This window comes from Globicephala melas, chromosome 3 (assembly GCF_963455315.2).
Source record: "Globicephala melas chromosome 3, mGloMel1.2, whole genome shotgun sequence".
NCBI classification, from domain to species: Eukaryota; Metazoa; Chordata; class Mammalia; order Artiodactyla; family Delphinidae; genus Globicephala; species Globicephala melas.
In genome coordinates this window covers 125,265,900-125,285,686 of record NC_083316.1, presented here as the reverse complement: position 1 = coordinate 125,285,686, position 19,787 = coordinate 125,265,900, and the positions used below count along the sequence as shown (strand labels likewise).

General features: G+C 37.4%; 1 protein-coding gene across 3 annotated transcripts in view; it reads left to right on the top strand.

Moving 5' to 3' along the window:
- CSNK1A1 (casein kinase 1 alpha 1) overlaps positions 1-7,131 on the top strand; it is a 48,933-nt gene extending 41,802 nt beyond the window's left edge. For all 3 annotated transcript variants that reach the window (XM_030847376.3, XM_030847373.3, XM_030847377.3), the window contains one exon: positions 6,257-7,131. In XM_030847376.3, the coding sequence (XP_030703236.1) occupies positions 6,257-6,264 (8 nt within the window). In that variant the 3' untranslated portion in view covers positions 6,265-7,131. The remainder of the gene's footprint in view (positions 1-6,256) is intronic.
- Positions 7,132-19,787: the final 12,656 nt, after the last annotated feature.

Below are 19,787 nucleotides of genomic sequence, written 5' to 3'. Positions count from 1 at the left end.
TATCACTGTTGCCATACAGTTCAACTCCTGTGTTTTATGTTTTTTGTCTGTTTTTCTTTTCCCCTTTCTGGGGCTTACCTCCTGATACCTGCCTACTTCCTGGAAGTGGTGGGCAGGTAAGGTTTGTTTTTTGGTTTCTAATTACATAATTTCTGAATCACTGCTCTGATCTGAACTTGGTCTTCTTTGGTCCATATTTTTACTGTTGCAATTAAAAAATTTTATAATTTAAAAATAGGCTCTAATCTGAGGATACTTTTCAAGTAGTATAGTTAACTGATGTCATCCTCCTCCCAGCAGCTCATCTATTAGGAATGAAGTTGAGGTACTTCGTTTCCACGTTTCTGGGAAGGATCCACAGTTGGAGGTTTAATGTAGTGGGAGTTCTTAGATGAGGAAGTTTGAACTCAAGATAACAAACACTAATGCTTGCCCAGTGCTCTGCCTCTGCATCATAGTTGGAATTTGATTGTCCCTTTTGAATGTTTTAATCATTATATAACTAATCATATTGTCAACAGGTTCTTAATGAGGTAGGTGGCTAGTATTGCTGAGAAGTGGTCCTGCCATTTAGGTAAGACCACATAGACTCTCTAAACTGAGGACCTGACACCTACAGTGTATTTGCTTTTTCTCACAAAATGAAACCAGTTTTTGACTAAAGTTAGCTGGGATAATAGGATCATCACAAGTTGCAGTTTCTAGAACGAAAATTAGGTTGAAATCTCATCTGACCTAGAACATTGCACTTCAGGCATTCAGCAGCCTTCAGAAAGAATTACCTTATTTTGAGCTAGTTTCCTTGTTAGTTTACTGTGTGTCTCTTACTCAATAAAGCAAAATTTTTGTCCTGCCTTATCTAGGTCTTAAAGATGAGAAGTTGGATCCACTGAGTTAGTATGTTTCATTGGAAAAAACTGTAATTAAACTTAAGTTTAATCCTTATTTTGTATTGTATTTTTCATAAAAGCAATTTAAAATCTTATAAAAATTTCATAGCATTATTAGACACTGGGGTTATACAAATATCACACAGACATGAATTTGTAAAATCTTGAAAATTTGGACTTTTCATAAAACCCACCACATATCACTGACTGCTTTCAGAAATGTATTTCCAGGCAGTATGTTTTGACTCTTAAGCAAAATATTGCTTGCAATTAAAACATGCCACTCCACAGAATACAAAGAACAAAATTCTTTTTAATCTTTGACTCATTTTATTTTGGATATAAAACTTAGTGCCCTAAACAACTCTTACACAACCCCCCCCCCATATATAAAGCCATGAAAGCATAGCACAGTTGAGGGTGGTATGAAATAAGTATGGGGAGTCTATTTCCCCTAACTAACCTCTACCCCATCCCCATTATATGGGTCATCCAGTATGAAATCTCCTGTGAAGCCTGGAGTTTGAAAATAACTGCTCTAGCTTTACTTACTCCTGATTCCAATCTCTAATAAGGGTGTTTGAAAGCATATTCTCTTAGGATTCCCTACAGTAAGCTTTTATTCAAGGAAGAGCTCAATGATTCATTGATTTCAAGAAATCTTTTCCGTGGTGATGAAAAAAATCGTATTACATTTTTCTAGTTAAAATTTTAGATGTGCTTTTTAAATATATCATTTGTTATTTACGAGTTACCCTTTCAGGGGTTTCCACATCAGAGGATTCAGTATCTTAAATGGATCTTCAGCAAGTAAATCTCTATATTGCAGACACATACATTCCTGGGGAAAAAATCCCCCAAATGGTCGCTTTTACTAATATGTTTTCTATGATAATTTTGGAAAAATCTTTATCTGATGCTTCTTCCATTGAAAGCTATAAGTTGTTTTAGCAGTTTACTAATAAGAATGTGCAAAGACTTTAAAGTCTGACTTAATTCAGCTAAGATGGACTTATATGTAATAGACTTCTATTTACTCTTCTAAAGAAAAGATCTTTTGAAATATTCCATTTTGAAGGCCATCAAAAGACTACAAGGCGTCTCCACTAATGCTCACTATGATCTGTACTGGTTTTAAGTGCTCAGGTACCACAAGACTACAGTTACAGTTTTTATACACGTTAAAGAGGAAAGCAAAAGATAATACATCTGATACACTTCCAAATTCATTTTCACTCCCTTTTCTTCAACTATATTTGATTATAAGGAAAGTACTTTTCAAGACATATAAGAAGTAAAGGAAAAAAATATTTTTAGGACATTCAGAATTCACTTAAGTTCACCATTTCTTTAGTTGAGGGCAGGGATGGGGAGAATTGCAGAAGGTAGTGAAGCCAAAGGTGGATCCCCTCCTAATTCTACTATTCTCATCATCTTAACCCATCTGTTCACTATTCCAGTCATTGCTACTAAGCATAGTTTTATCATAATATACATGGATGTCAAATTGTTGGCATTTAATAGATTAGAAATATTTTTTCCATCACATTATCCTACATGTTCATGGTCTTCCTTGATTTACCTTCCAGTATTTACTGGGCTTCACTTACCATTTATGTCTAGCTTAACTTTTTCTGACTTCACCAATTGCTGCTAGGAACGTGGCTGGTCATTCAGCAACGTAAACCATATCACAGGGGAAGACCTTGAAATATCTGGAGAGACTGCTCTGCTCCGAATACTCTCAATCCAAAGAGGTGCCGGGGAGCTGCATCTGTTTGCTGAAATTTTTGTCAGCTTTTTTTCACTGTGGACAATAAAGCTGGAGAGAAAAGAACCAAATAACCCAACAGGAAATAAAGATGAGTGCTTAAGAGTTGATTTGAAGTAATCTGAAGCCCACATCTCGAAGGCTTGCTGGACCTATCAAACTTTTCAACTTGTCAGATTGAAAACAACTGTCAGAAGACCTAGAAGAGTACAGTGTTGCTGTGACTCAGTGGTGTATAATGCAGACCGTCTACCAGTTGGGGAAGGAATCAGTTGTAACAGGTATTTTAAAATTCAGCATCCTTAGAAATCTGTAGCAGAATTAATTCTGTAAAAGAGAAGACAAAAGAAATCAGGTCATCAGTCTTTTTTTAATGCAGCTTAGGGATGATGTACCTGCTATACTTAAGTTGTCATTTATCTTATTTGTAGTGATAAAAATAAAATCTATTTCCTTTATCTTTCCCAACTAAATACTTTTTTAGTTTCTGTGGAAAAGGAAGAGTTATTTTAGTTTTTGTTTTTTCCTTCAGCTTTTATACTGTCAGTCTGATTCAGAATTCTCCAAGCTTGATTCTGATTCTATACAACCAGAAAAACCACACAAGCATATTATAGGAAAAGTTAGTTAATATAAATGGCTTTGCATAGTGAATGTAAATATTATAGTCAAAATTAATTTTTAAAAGTTATGTCTTATACTGTGAAAGGATTCTAAATTTTAAAAGCTCATCGCAAACTTCTAGCCTTACTATTACATAAATATATCTTTGAACTAGTTTGTGGTTCTGTTGAAAAACAAAATCAAGTTAATCTGAAGTTAATTTACAGATAGGAGCGGATACATACTTTCCAGATTTCAGACTGAGGGATAGAATCTCCTGGTTAGTTGTATAAAAATAAACATTCTTTCTCCTTTCGCAGATTTGTAAAGAAAACTTAAATGTATCTATTAAGTCCTGAATTTGTCACATTAATTCTCCAACCCTGTTTTAACTCCTCCCCCCCCCTCTCTTTTAGGAACAAAGGGATTCATTCCTTCATTCCTTATTTTAACTGTTGCAGTGAAGATGGGTTTTTGGACTTTAGAAACCAGGAGACACCACCTAAACTACAAGACAAACCAAGGACTAATTGCACACTGAGGAAAAGAATACTTAGTACTTGAAGATTGAATCTTGAATACCTGCTGAATGCTCCTATTGAGATTTTTCCTAAACAAGCATCTGTAACATTTTAGGACAATTCACCGGAAAAACATTGATCCCTGGGTGGAATATCCTACCATTGGCCAGTCTGAATCTGGATTTGACTGCTCTATTCTACCAGGAATATTGTTAGGCTAGCCTTTAACCAGCCCCTAAATAATTGTAATCATTAATTGACCCAGCAGTTCTTCAAATATCAGATTAAAAGATGAACAGATACAATTCTTATCCCTATTAAAGACACAAGAGTGTTCTAATATTTTGACTGACAATGTAACTTATGTTTTCTTTGTAGTTTGTTAGTGACAGTGGTTTTCAGTTTAATGCTGTTTGGATTTTCAACATAGTACAGGTTTCCCCTGTCTGAAAGTAGGGCATTCGAAACCTTTCCTAAGCTAAAATGGCATAAAGCAAAGAAGCAGTTACCTTAGGATACGTGTTGCTGATAAATTGAGATAATGCATAGATGCTAACAGACACAGTTCAAAGCTGTGGCGGCTTGAGGCTGATGGTAGTTCCCAGGGAGAGAACTTGGCGGTGCCTTTATCACTCCTCAGGAGTGCCATTATCACTACTCAGGGTGCTGCCTCTAGGTTTGCTGTGAAACGCTGAATGCTATTTTTGCTTTTTTCGTAAAAGCAAAAAATCTTTGGTTAGTGAAAACAGGTACTAATGTAGGCCTTTCATAAAATGTGAAGTGGCATAAAGGGAACTTTTTGAAAAGTAGGGGGATACCAGTAATTATTCAGTATCGTGTAAAAAAGCTACAGTAAAAGAAAACCCAACAATTTTAGTGGTTGTGAAAACATTTTTATTGTATTTAATGATAATTGCAGGACTTGAAACCAAATGCTCCTCAGGATAAGGGTCATTGCTATTTAGCTAATCCATAGTTTTAATTTGCTTTAAAATATTCCTGTATTTTAACATTGGAACTAAGTTACAGTGTATGGTCAGATTTTTAAAAATTTAATTCAGGTTTGATTTGACAGCCTTTTCTTTTTGTGGTTTTACACTGCTAATCCTATTTAATAACATGCATCAGAAACGTAGTATTCCTGTGGCAAAGTACATTTTCAGAAAATTTCATTATCTTTCACTTTTGGCATTTGCTTTATGAACTTAGTGCTAGGACAGGCAGCAAAAGCCTGTTTTGCACCTACTCTGTTGTTAAGGCACTGTGGAGAGACAGAAGTATAACACTCACATCTTTGTCTTCGGAGCTTGTCACAATATAGTTTTCAAATGAATGAAGATGACTTTCTACCCTCAAATGAAAAAACCAAGGCATACATGCATGAAAAGTAAATTACAGAACTATTTCATTTATCCCACAAAGCCTGCTGGAGATGATCCTGCAAATGTTGAAGTGTCAAAAAAGGAGCAGCTTATGATTGACAAAAACATGGTTTGTGCTGAGGAAGTGAGTGATTAGAGTGAGCTAGAATGAGCTATATAGGTTGGCTATAAGAGGAGGGATTGGACCAAGGGCCGTTGATGACTTAAAGGAGGCCTGTAGGTGAGAGAAGGTGCTGATGAGATTTTCATGATATTGAGACAGCATATTCCCTTTAGCTATAGATAAAGCTTGTAGGTATTAGAAATGGGTGTATTTCCTCTGATTGCCTTCAGCTGTAGATAGAACATGCAGCTATTATTGCCTGAGCCTCCTATTCGAACCTGCCTTTATGTGGAAGCCCTGAGGTCTGATTTGTGGAGGAGGAGAAGTGTATTTACAGGGTGGGGAGGCTTGAAAGTAAAGCCAGAAAGCCTCACTCGTTTACATTTTCAAATCTGTGGTAAAAAAACTAGTCTCTCTAGTGTAACTGATAGACGTAAAGAATTTTTAAAGGTCTAAGGTTTCTGTATAAAAATCATATACTTACCAGGTTTGTGTTCAGTGGAATAACTCAGGTAATTATGCCTTGAATACATTTATTATTAAAGCCTTTTGTTCCTCGTTTGTATCAAATAATGTACAGAAAAGTTCCTGCTCACAGTATGATTAAAACTACTTTCTAGTTGATAAAGCAATCTTATTTTTTATTTATTTGACTAATAAACACAATGTATTCTAGGTACTAGAAATACAGAAGTAAACAAAAACAGGCTTATTGGAATTACCACTAATTCTCTTGAGAACTGTATGCTGGACGGGAAGGCTTTAATTCACTGTATACCACTCTGCCTAGAGGCATCCAGTACAGAAGTTTCCGGGTTTTTTTATTTTAAACGCTAACCTGACCTAGTGATTTTCAAATAGATGAAAATAACGTATGAGTTACCATTCTAAAGTAATTATTTCCCTACTTTGGGTGTGGTTAAGAAAATTTTTTTAACTTGGAGTTTAACATTCTTTTTTTTCTGTTTTGATTTTTTTTTTAATAGGTTTCTAAGCATGAATCAAGGAACAGAAGAAGCAGAGCAGATGATCGGAGCAGCATTTGTTTCTCCCCAAATCTAGAAATTTTAGTTCATTATGTACACTAGCCAGTGGTTGTGGACAACCATTTACTTGGTGTAAAGAACTTAATTTCAGTATAAACTGGCTCTGGGCAGCACTGGTGATGCTGTGTCCTGAGTTGTAGCCGCTGTAATTGTGAATATTAACTGAGATAGTGAAACATGGTGTCCAGTTTTCTATTGCATTTTTTCAAGTGGAAAAGTTAACTAAATGGTTGACACACAAATTGGTGGAGAAATTGTGCATATGCCAATTTTTTGTTAAGATCTTTTATTTTGAACTATACTGCTTTGAGATCTCATTTCAGAAGAACGGCATGAACAGTCTTCAGCCACAGTTGTGATGGTTGTAAATGCTCACAATTGTGCATTCTTAGGGTTTATCCATCCCTGGGGTTTGCAAGTTGTTCACTTAAAACATTCTTAAAATGGTTGGCTTCTTGTTTGCAAGCCAGCTGATAATGGTAGCAACCAAAGATTCCAGTGTTTGAGCATATGAAAGACTCTGCCTGCTTACCTGTGCTAGAAATAACAGCATCTAAAGTGAAGACTTAAGAAAAACTTAGTGACTACTAGATTATCCTTAGGACTCTGCATTAACTCTATAATGTTCTTGGTATTAAAAAAACAAGAAAAAAGCATATTTGTCACAAAAATTTAGTTAACATCTTAAACTGAACATGTATGTATGTTGCTTAGATAAATGTAATCACTGTAAACATCTATATGATCTGGGATTTTGTTTTATTTTGAAACGGGAGCTTTTTTGTTTACAAGTTCATTAAAAAGTATAAACTGTTTCTCTAAGGAAATGAGATTTTTTTTAAACAAAAAAAATGCCTTGCTGACTCACTATGAAATCAAAATCTCCCCAATTTTTTAATAGACTACTTCAAGTCATTTGTTATGTAACATTCTTTTGCGAATCATTGTAGATTCAGTGTCATGACTTTTTCTCAGATTTTTTATTTAAAAATATTTTTTTTCCCTGAAGCGGAAAGGCATTCTTTCATTTTTCTTTTTTTATGACTTGTAGGCACAATACCTAGTGCTGCAGCTGCAACTGCCAGGACTTGGTATTGTAACTTTTGCAGCCTCATACTAACAGCTGGACTGATTTTGAATAAGAATGAAAGCGTTAAAGGGTTTAACTACAAAATGAAGCTATTGTTTAAATTCCTTGTTGATTGGCTCTAAGCAGATTGACTCCTAACCTTGGAGAGCATCATACCCTGTGAGGTTCTTGTGATTGCTGACCCTCCCTATCCCCCACCCATTTCTATAAATTATCTGCAGTTCATCTCTCAGTCTTATGTGTGGCTCTTTTCTTTTTCTGACCCAAGAGAAAGAAAAGCTTAATAACTAATTCATTAGTGTAATTTATTCATTTATAGCACATCAGGATAAGTTAAAAGAACTTTTGTCTAAAAATGCTGCCAGGCGCCTATTTGTGTAAATGCAGGTATTTTGTAAAATAACCTTGAAATTGTAAATTGACATGTGTTTGGTCAGATTGTGTCAGGTTTGTTTTCTTCCTTTTTTTCTTCTTTTCATTTGAAAACTACGTTAGCAATAATTAATTCAATGATGACCACATTCTGCCATTAAAAGATATATTAGCACCATCATACTGCAGAAATCTTAATGAGTATGAACTTTGGGGTAGGCAGCTTCTTTGTTTCCTTTCTATCCACCCGTGTTGGTTAAGGTATTTGTTTCTTGACTAATAAACCCTTTGATACTTTTAGCCAGAAATCAGTCTCTTAAAGCTATTTTTGAGTATAGTTTGTGTAAAATAAAAATGTTTAGCTTTGGTAATAACTTTTCCAAGCTGAACTCCCTCTAGCAAGATATTTTTCAGTGCTTTTATTTACTATGCACTTAGACTATGCACTTTTTCTGAAATATTTTTGTAACACTTTTTTGTATTTTTGCCATTTGAAAAGGTTGTGGTGTAGTTGGTCTGTAATTAAGTTGCAGATTTAAAACTGCTGTTAGCTTTGTAAATCAAAATATAGGTGTTTTTGTCCTGGTATATTGTCATTCCATCTGCAGCTGGAGCTGGAATACCATTGATCTTCTAGCTACCATTCATTTTCTTCACAGTTCACAAAAGAAGAATGTGAAATTCAGTGAATGCTGTTACTAATCCTGTCGGGAGATGAATCTCATTTCACCAAAATTAAATTATGTTTTTCCACTAAAATGATGATACAAGTTGAAGACACATCACTCTGAAATTGGAAGACCTCACCACTTAAGGCTCCGCAGTGGCTTACTCAGCTGAACTCTAGGTTACTGCTCTTTACTTTGTTCACCCATTGGGGGGTGCAGTTTTTTAAATGTTGGGAGATGGTCATTCTAACTACTGTTGAATGTCTCTGTTTTGGGAAGGTATAACAAGAAAATAAAAAAGAATATATATGAAGGGAGAGACTGGTTATCTCCTCCCATATGGTTGTGCTCATGCTCCTATGGCCTGCAAGTGGAATTTTGGAGGATTGCTTTTACTATTATTTTCTATCAACAAATATTAAGAGATTTTTCTTATTTCTACTAGTCCTTGCAATGTTTTAAGCAGATTATACTTTAATAATTATAAATTTAATTCCATTATAATAAAAATACCAAACAAAAGGATTTTAGAATCCAAGCCACTGAGCTAGTTTTCTCTTAAAATTTGCTGAAATATTGAGATTAACGTTCTTGTAACTTGACTAGAGTGAACCATGGGACGGGGTGGCCTAGATATTTTCAGCTTACCTCCTAAAAATTTGCCAGTAGTTTGTGAGATAGTTGACTCTCTCTGAGCCAGACTGATAGCAGAGCAGTATTTTAGGTTTTCTCTTTGTCGGTTTTTAGGCAGTGATAACCGTGTGACCAACGTGTAAGTAGGTCCGTGAGGTATAGTAAGGTGTTACAAACATAAAAATTTTAGGTATCTCAGATGTGCTGTTCCTTTTGAAGTGAGACTATACTATAATCACGTGATGGTTGCTCACAACATTTGGGGGATTCCCCCCCAAAAAAACCTTCCACTCTTCTCTGGAATATATTTATTGACAAACTTTTAGTGCACTTCTCATCTTTCAAACAGCCTAAGATGGCGATGAATTGAGTGTAACTTGATCTAATCAGGCTATGCATTTTGTATTTAATCATCAGATAGTACATTGTTGAAGTAAAATGATTTATATTCTGAAATGACATGTTAGGCCAGTTTTAAGGACATATGCAAATGGTATAGTGGAAATGTTGAGCAATATCAGAGCCGTTAGAGAAGCTAGCTGTCCCAAGACACACTTTAAGTTGGTCAAATTCACTGTGTCTGCCACTTGGGGCTGTGGACCCACGGTGGCTGGAGTTCTACGATGAGAACAAAGGTGCAGCAAGTTTGAGAGACCTGGGAATTCACACTTAATTCTGTTGTTTGGTCTCTGCTCCTTTTCAGCCAGGTGGGGCAAATTGTTCATTATACCTTTTACTTTTACCAAACGAGATCACTTAAAGAGGTTTTTCAAGAAGCTCCTACTACGTTGTTGCCTTTCATGTACATCTATCTGGATTGAAATTTTGAAGAAATGTTTGTAATATTAATGATTGTTGTTAGTATTGGGAGCAATGTTGAGATATTTGGTGTCAGTACCACCCAGGACCTGAGAGTCAAAGCACCTAACTCATTAGATGACTCCTACATGAGTAGAAGAGTAAAATGGAGGTGGAGAGAGTCTTAAAGAGACCAATAGATCCGTGTCCTTCATTGTGCGAAGGCTAGCCAGAGCAATATAAATCATAGTTATTCATCTGACAGTTAAATTAAGGATTTTTATCTGGCCATTTATCATTCCAATCATGTGCATTTTTCTTAGGTAAATATTTGTAAGAAGAATTTGAAGAAATGATTTTAGCTGTTTTCCATCACAGTGCACCTTCCAGTTTGACTTTAGGATGTCAGAAACTGCACCAGCTGCAGAATTCAAAGGTGACCAAGATAATTCCATTTTAACAACTCACCGTGTAGTAGAGGAGATAGCAATTTTGTGCCCCTAAGTTACCAATTACTAAAGAGTGAGCATTTGGATGCTGTGGGAGCACTTAGCAGGGACGTCTAACTCTTGGCGTTGTTTAAGCCTTTTGGAAGAGTAGGCTAGAAGTCTAAGCAAGTGTGGGAGCAGATTCGTTAGATGGGGAGCAGCAAACGAAAGATGTGAACTACAGATAGGTAAGTGTGGCGGGTAGAGAATAAAATACAGAGCCATTTAAAGAATGGACAATATTGAAAGCGCCCTTTGGAAGGACCACAAAGTATTGATTGAGGGATAAATTGGAGGTTGGGAACCCATTTAAGTTGTTGTAAGAGACCAGGATCATCCCACAAAAGGAAAAGCGTTGTGGAATACCTGTGACTGAATAGGAAACTAACCTATGCAGAGAGTCCAAGCAAAGAGAATATAGCAAGGGAGGATTAGATCATTCATTGGGACTGAAAAGAGGACGGAGGTTGAACTCCCATTGTTCTTAGAAAATCATGAGAAGTGCTGTAAAATCATATGAGAAATGGTGAAGCATCTTACCTGCTGAAAGTAGTAAGAATCGTGGTTGTATTTTAGAGGAATTTGTATGGTTCAGTTCTCCAACATGGTGACTGTATTTCATTTGGAGGAAGTGGAAAGAGGTCATTCCATTTTAAGATGAAATTTAGCAGTTTTTTGAGTTGCTAACCTTCAAAAACTACTCTATTTGCCTTTAGCAAAATTCAGGTGTTTCATATCTACATTTCTTTGATGCCATTAAAAATGTTAACACAGATTGCTTTAACTTTATACTCAGGAGTCAAGATAAAAATTTTTCTTTTCATTGATGAAATAAATTGCCCATTTATCTACTAAATAAATAATATAGTCATTGTTCAAACCAGCAAGACAAGCAAGAGCTTAATACTAGGTCATCTTAGTGAACCACGTCAAGACCCTGTGTTTTATATAGTCCTTTAGTTGACAAGGTGCTTTTTAAGCTTTTTCATTTTGTAATTTGTCTTGATATTATTTAAAACAAAATTACAAGAATAGTACAGTGATCCCCTTATGCTCATGACACAGATTCAACAGTTGTTAACATTTTGCACCATTTACTCTACTGTTTGTACATTTGCTCTTTAAACATACACTTAGCCATTTGAGAGTGGGTTGCAGAATCATGACCCTGTACACCTAAGTGTAATTTCCTAAGAACTAAGATGTTATTACATTAACCATGGTGCAATTATCAAAATCAGAAATTTTTAATATTGACCCAGCTTTCTAGTCCAGTCTATTCAGTTTCATCAATTACCCCAGTGTCTTTCATACCTTTTTTTTTTTTTTTTTTTTTGGAGTTCTGTCACAGATCCAACAAAAGGATCAGTTCTTGTGCTTTGGTTGTTTGTGTAGCGTCTTAATTGGGGACAGTTCCTCACCCTTTGTCTTTAATGAGTTTAGTATTTGTGTGTGTCTATGTAGTAATGTTTCATTTACTTCCCAGCTGTGTTCACTGAGGGCTTGCCTAGAATCCATGGTATTACAGTAGCAGTGAGCACACCTAACACCTAGATCTTGATTCCTAAATAGTAAAAGAAACCATGGCTCCTTGGAGAAATGTTTGACTTCAGGGCTGGAGCAGAGAAAGTACAAGATGAACCTGGAACGTTCTTTCTGCCAGAAAAAAGGAAATCTCAAAAAGTGATGGGTACATGTTGGCAGGGACACAGGAGTCACTTGAAGGGTTCTTACTGGCCAAATCTATCAATTACATTAGCAAAATAATGATAGCAACTTACCGAATAAGAACACATAATTTACATATTGATATAAAAAATGAAAAGGGGAAGTAGAAAGTCAGCTAGTAAAGGTGAAAGTAATGATGCGTTAGAAAAGTCATTTAGCAAAAAGTGGCAAGCGCAGGTTTGACTAGTAGAACGTTCACATTGTCTTAAAAGTGTCTCCCTACCTACTGAGTGCTTGAACACTTAGAAAATATTCTTAGCTTTTTTGAACCTCATTCTCAGTTTGAAAATGGAATGATCGTCCCCATTTTAAAGATTGGCATACTAAGCTTTCATAAAAGTCCTGCAGAATTTGAATTTATGTAGAACTTTATGATTTTCAAAATTATGTACATCATCTCAATTCTCTTAACAATTGTATGAAACAGTTACTGTTATTCCCGTTGGATAACTGAGGACAGTAGGACTACCTTAGGCAAGACAGCTTAGTTAAGTTTTGCAGAGCCACAACCTAAAGCTGATTTTATTTAGTTTTTCATACTGTTAAGCAGTGGTGTCCCTTCCCGTTTTTCACCATTTTAAACCTAGAGATTGGTAATGTTATTTATATAGTGCTATATGCTAAGCATTTTTCTAAACGCTTTACCTGGATATGCCTAATTGTCACAGCTTCCCCTAAGGTAAGTCCTGTCTCCATTTTACTTTTGAAGATACCAAAGCAGAGGGTTGGAGGAGGTACTTCTGTTACTCTTGGTTTCATAAATGAGAACTAACTATACCCCTTTTAACATAATTTATATTGTCTGTGTGTCTTAAACGAGTACGAAACAGGATGGTAGGAGCGGAGTTAAAATCCAAAATTATATGATAGGAAGGGTTTCATAAACAAGTCATCCACTTAACTGTTGGGCTGTTAGTAGAGTCCACATTTAGGACCAAATACTGGAACTTGTATTCTCTAGTCTCTTAAGAGATCAATTGATGTATGTGGAGCCCAAAAAGATGTACAGATGTGCTCAAGTTCCCACAACCAAGACTAGAACCTAGGCCAAACAGTACAGTTAACATTTAAAAAAAAAAAATGGTTTTCCTAGTGGCACTTGCCATTAAGCCAGAGTGATTCTTAGATATATATTGCATCTATCAGCCAATCCTTACCTAGTTATCACCAAGTACCTCACCTGTGTATTGTTAGGAAAAGAAATTGTCAGCCAGTTTTGCTGCTAAAGAGTTATTAAAAATTGAAATTAATTTTTTAAAAATCAGCTTAAAACTGTTGATTGAGGTTGTTAGTATTGGATGGGTTTAAGATGTTATCCATATCTAATGTAAGTAGGATGCATTAATAAAATTCAGGGACTTCCCTGGTGATCCAGTGGGTAAGACTGTGCTCCCAATGCAGGGGGCATGAGTTCAGTCCCTGGTCAGAACTAGATCCCACGTGCATGCCACAACTAAGTCCACATGCCGCAGCCAAAAACAAATAATAAATATTAAAAAATAAAATTCACATTCTTGATAAAAAATAAATTTGATCAAGTTATTTTTGCCTGTGGTTGTAAACATTTCATTTACAATTTTGGAGCAGTTCCATGTAAACAGGTTTATAGAGGTAGGTTATTCTAATGTACTAGTATTTTCTCACCCGCTAGTACCATAGTACATTTATAGCCTGTTAATTTCATTTATGGTTTAGAATGTATTACGTAGAAAAATGTAGCCTTGTCTTACCATTACCATATTTAGTCACCGTTACTGATGCAGAGAAATGAAATAGTTTGAATAACCATTGGAAACAATTTTGTCAGGCAACCATCCATTGGTTCTCTGCCAGTGGACAGTGGCACAAATCTTGGTGGTGGTGAAGTGCTGTATTAGATTTTTGGGATTGGAAGGTGGGAGGTAGGTATTTTTAGAAACTGCTCTCAACAGTTGCTAAGTAAATATTTTTTTATTAACTGCAAAACTGATTTGCACTGTGCTAACATGCAACTCCATTAAAAATGTAATGTTTTAGTCTAGATCTAGACACAGTAAAACGAATAAATTAGCCTCTAGGTTTTGTGTGTGTGTGTGTGTGTGTCTACCAAAAAACATGAAGGTAAATACTTTGGACAATTTTTAATATCCTTGACTATCCTGCCCCCTTGCAAAATGGCGAAGAATGTTAAGTTATTGCTTTATCTTGAGTGTTATATAATGGTGTGCATAATTTTTTAAGCCTGAGTACAAAAGTGCAAGTTTTGAGATTAATAGATAATAGAGATTAATAGTAGAAATTAGTAATTACTAATTTAGTAGTAATTAAAATTATCAAGTAATTTTACTTGATAAAATTATAATAGGGATTAATTTTACTTGAAAACAGATTAGTAATTAAGGAGTATGTAATGGGTCTCTTTAAGTGCCAGACACTGCCACTCCCTGGGAATTCAGGGGTGACAGTTCACATGAGGCTATGCAATATGGGATGTTACCAAAATGGATTCAATACTAGTGGAACAGATGGAAATTGGAGAAGATAATCTCTGGATTGCATTTTGAAGGATAAGGAAATACCTGAGTAATATGTAAATCATACATAATTTTTCTACAAAAAGTTGAAATAATACAGAAGTTTAGTAGGAGAAGTCCCATGCAGACATGTCCTTATCCAGACAGTTACACAAGCCCTTGCATTGCCATCAAGGAGGAGATCTGAGAACAATAATGACATAAATGACCTTAAGTGGTAGGGGCAGAGGAGAGTGATAAGTTGAGAAAATCCAAGCAGCAAGCATAAACTCAACTTTAAGGAAATGTGTTGGGCAGGGTGGGCTGTTGATAGGATGGTTTTCAGAGCAGTCCCAACAATAGAGTATCTTCTTCATTCCTTTGTACCAAGTTCAACCCTCTACAATGTCCTATTCATGAAGCTAAGTTGCTTCAATAACGGTTTCATATATCAGTGGTGGTGAGGACTCCTTGGGTTCTACTGCATATTAAAGCAAGTCTTTGTAGGATTTTAAGGTTGATAATCTGTCCCTGTGAGATAAATACATTGTAATGTCTTTAAAAATGCAACTTGTCTACAGTTTTTATCTTTAGAGGAAAATGTGCTGTATTTATAACTGAACATTAGGAAGGAAAATACCGTAATACTGTGCATTGTCAGCCAGGAGAATATTAAGCCTAGTGGATATATTTTGCCGCTTGCAAAATGTGGAGGTACTCAGCTCTGCTTTTTTTGGTCTCTAGATACTATACATGGAGTGGTAACAGGCTAGGATGGGTAAACAAGAAAACAGCAATGCATGGAAAGTAAACAATAAGGTCATTGAATCTTGAAGCTCTGATCTTCCTTTGGAATAATACCCTGTTCAAGGTCACAGAGCTGATTAGTGGCAGAGCTAGGAAAGAACCCAGCTGTGGCATCTTGTCACTAAATTGCCATTCTAGGCACAGGGCAGTGGTTCTCTTAAGTAGAGTTCCAGAACCAGAAGCAGTAGCTGGGAACTTGGCTAGAGATGTGAATTCTCATGCCCTGCTCCAGACTTACTTAATGGAACTCGGGATGGAGCCCAGCTATCTGTGTTTTTAGGAAGCCCCCTTAAGTATTCAACTCATGTTCACTAAAGCATGAGTAACACTGCTTCATAGGTAAAAGATTTGCCACTGACTGTGGAAAGCTGAAGCATTCTCTTAGCTCACGAAAACTGCATCTCCTCCCAACTCCACATTTGGTGACATGTTGGTGACTTGAAAGCTGTGGTGGGAAATTAGAAAACCCTGCATACCAGGGCTTTCCCACCACCCCCTATCAGTTTATTAGCATACCACTGGCTCCAGATTACAAAGCTTATCAAGTTTCTTTGTCCTCACATCTTGAGTTAAAATTACTTTTATAATGATTGAGGTAGAATCTCCTCAAGTTGGAAACTTTAAAGAAGTGTTAATTTAGGAGAGAAATCTGATTTATACATCTTAACAGGACTTCACTTTATCTAAACCAATTGTCCATGAATCCTGTGAAGCACTCTGCACACGTGCGCACGCGCACACATTTTGACTAGCTTTAAGGCGGGCCAGCAGTGTCCCAAGCCAGAGGTGTTGATTACAGAGTTACCACTACATCAGAGATGATTGTTGAAACTCCAGGACTAGATGAGTTTTTCCAGACTCAGCTTTTCATCTGGATATGAAGAGGGTTGAGCACAGAAATCTGGGGCGATACAAGGATAAAGAATAATGAATTACTGAAGAAAAGTGGGGAATAGTCACAAAGGAGGACATCCAGAAAGTCATCAGTGTTCTATGAAGAGGTCAAGAAGGAAGCTATATTGTTTATTAGTCAAGGTGGTTCATGCTGCTTGCTGCAACAAAGTCTAGAATAATGGCTTTATGCAAAAAAAAATTTCTCGGTGTGAGTAGAGGAGGCTTCCATCCTCCCAAGCTGATGCAGCAGGGCCCAGATGCTGGAGACACACCGGCAGTGAACTGCCTCAGCAGGATTGACATGTGTTACTTTTTTTCACAGACCATTGTCCAGAACTAGTCAGGCCCACTGTATCTGCAAAGGAGGCTTATAAATGCAGGGGCACAAGTGGTTTGCAAGTACTGTAATAGAGAAAGTTGGGTGTGTCAGAGAACAGACTCTGGCCTCTGTACCTCAGGTAGCCAGGCTAGATCTTCAGGAAGGCAGATCCTGGAGCCAATAAACTCTGATGGCTCTCTGGCACAGGTTCCTCGCTTCTCTTTCAGGGCTAGTCACATAGGAAAACACGCCATGAAGTCACTGTTGCTAGGGAATACATAAACACAGCAAGAAATAATCTGCCTATCTGCTGAGGGTTTAACGTTGCAACCTTCCCATAAATGACCAACAGCTGTTTGACCTTTGCAGGGGCTGTATCTCCATGTTGGCATAGGAATAAGGAAGAAAAGAGTATGTATGTATCTACCCTGCTAGAACAGGAATTTCTTTTAGGGCAGAAGCCATAAGTTTTTTTCCCTTGTATTCCTAGTCTAGTACAAGGAGATGATCAGTAAAACTGCTGTTGAATGTTAATGCAGACCAGGATAGTATTAGCTAGCTTTCAGCAGTAGAATGCTGATGATTCATTGGATTTGTGGTCAATTAAAACCACATTATCGGGCTTCCCTGGTGGCACAGTGGTTAAGAATCCGCCTGCCAATGCAGGGGACACGGGTTCAAACCCTGGTCCGGGAGGATCCTACATGCCTCGGAGCAACAAACTCGTGCCACAACTACTGAGCCTTAGCTCTAGAGCCCGCGAGCCACAGCTACTGAGCCCACGTGCCACAGCTACTGAAGCCTGCATGCCTAGAGCCTGTGCTGTAGAACAAGAGAAGGCACTGCAATAAGAAGCCCGTGCACCGCAACAAAGAGTAGCCCCCGCTCGCCGCAACCAGAGAAAGCCCGTGTGCAGCAATGAAGACCCAACGTGGCCAAAAGTAAATAAATTTATTAAAAAAAAACAAAACCCTACATTATGTCTCTTTCCAAGATCTGTTGCCAAGCCACATCTATCTTGGACATTAAAAAAAAAAAAATTTGCCTGCCTGCTGATGATTTTAGAATCAAAGCTTTTAAATGACCACCATTAATCAATACTACTCCCAAAAGAGACCAGGAAAAGCTCTCGAGACTAAGCTTCTTGAAAATAGAATTATAATCTCCCTAACTGTTAAAAACCTGCCATCCCTTCTTTCCAAAAGATGGTGGAAGATGAAAACTTATTTGGGCCTGTTTACTAGTGGGCTTCAGAGCTCCCAATGGAGGTGGCTTGTTACTTTGATAACATTGTGTGCCTAGTGATTTGCCACACATAGTGTGTGATAAACTCTCACCTGTGGCTTTTGTGCAACCTGAGGTTGAAGATCCATGCATTGCAATGGTTAGCTAGTGTCAAGGTTGGCTTATCATGTCTACAAATGAACCTACAAATTTGCCTCCTTAAACCTGTTCTTCCTCCTATAATTATCTCTTGATGAATGGAAGCTCCCAAGCAGAATACCTGGGAGCCATCCTTGACTCATCTATCAGGTCCATCTCCTCAGTCTCCTCACTGGTTTTGCCTAAATTTGGCCTTTATCATCTCTCCTCTGTACTCTTACAGTAGCCTCTGATATAGTCTCCTTACGTTGAGGGTAACTTCTCCAGTCCATTCTCTGCATCATTCTTCCTGAATGTGCCACCCCTTTCCCCACTTACTTTCAGGATAATAACCAAAATCCATGATCTGTCCCCTGCTTACCAAGCTATTCAACCTCATCTCTTAGCTTCTATCCCCAGCCCCAATCTCCATCCTAACACCTTACACTCCAGATACACTTGCAGTTTCCAGGACTCACTGTGCTGTCATGCCTTCACATACTTCTCTGTACTAGAAATGCCTTCCACTTTCTCCTCTAGTATGCCCACTTGTTCAGTTCAAACAGCTCTAGGAAGCTGTGGCACTTAGTGAGGAACTGGGGCCCACACTCTTCCAGAGCCACTCTGCTCACTGTTGTCCTTTGAAAAAAACACATGGACAAATTCCAGTCAGACATTTTACATCATTCCTTTTTCTCTTTGAACTCCTATTTCCATTCCACTTTCCCCACAGGATTTAATCATACATGCAATTCATTTTCATGCCTTACTGTCTTCTAATGATTGCCATGTTGTGTTTCTTTGAAACAAAAATATGCACTTAATTTCAATTTTAATTTTTAACTTCTTGTGACCATAAACCTTGAAGTGTTATTCTTCTGGTTACAGTTGCCATTACAGTTATTACACGTAATTGATCAAAGCTACATAACTGCATCACAAAGTTTGATAACAATTTGAATACAGAGAGTTCAATTTTATTTAATGAGATGGAATTCTGTAATACATGTTCATGTATAAATTGATAAATGTTAATTTATTTCTAGATTGAGACAGGAATCACCATCAATACTATCCCTATTTTTCATTTTTTTTTAGATACTGGGGGTAGGAGTTTATTAATTTATTTATTTTTGCTGTGCTGGGTCTTCGTTTCTGTGCGAGGGCTCTCTCTAGTTGTGGCAAGCGGGGGCCACTCTTCATCACAGTGCATGGGCCTCTCACTATCGCGGCCTCTCTTGTTGCGGAGCACAGGCTCCAGACGCGCAGGCTCAGTAGTTGTGGCTCACCGGCCTAGTTGCTCCGCGGCATGTGGGATCGTCCCAGACCAGTGCTCGAACCTGTGTCCCTTGCATTAGCAGACAGATTCTCAAACACTGCGCCACCAGGGAAGCCCCCCTATTTTTCATTTTAATTCATGTATAAGTTAAGAAGTCTTCACAAAATTATATGCAACCGGAAGAAGTTTTGTTATTGCAATGTTACTCAGTTCTTTGCATTCTTTTCAAGATATATGCCACTTAAGAGATCTTTTACTAAAAATCAGCGAACAACTCCATTAGAACTTCCTTCAATGTTGTACCATGGCAACCTCTTTTCTCTAAGGCTGTTTCCCTGAAGGAGCTCCTAGAACAAGGAAGAGCAGTTTTACAACATGCCCACTGGTTGGAGGCCCATGAGAGCAGAAGCTTGTTGGGTAGGGCTACCCTCAAGGCCTCAGGCTCCTAAGCCCACAATGGGGGCAGGCACTGATAGTTTTCTTCTAGCTCTCACTCCTTTCCCTCTCCAGGTTTGAATCTCTTTATCTGGTGCCTGAAACT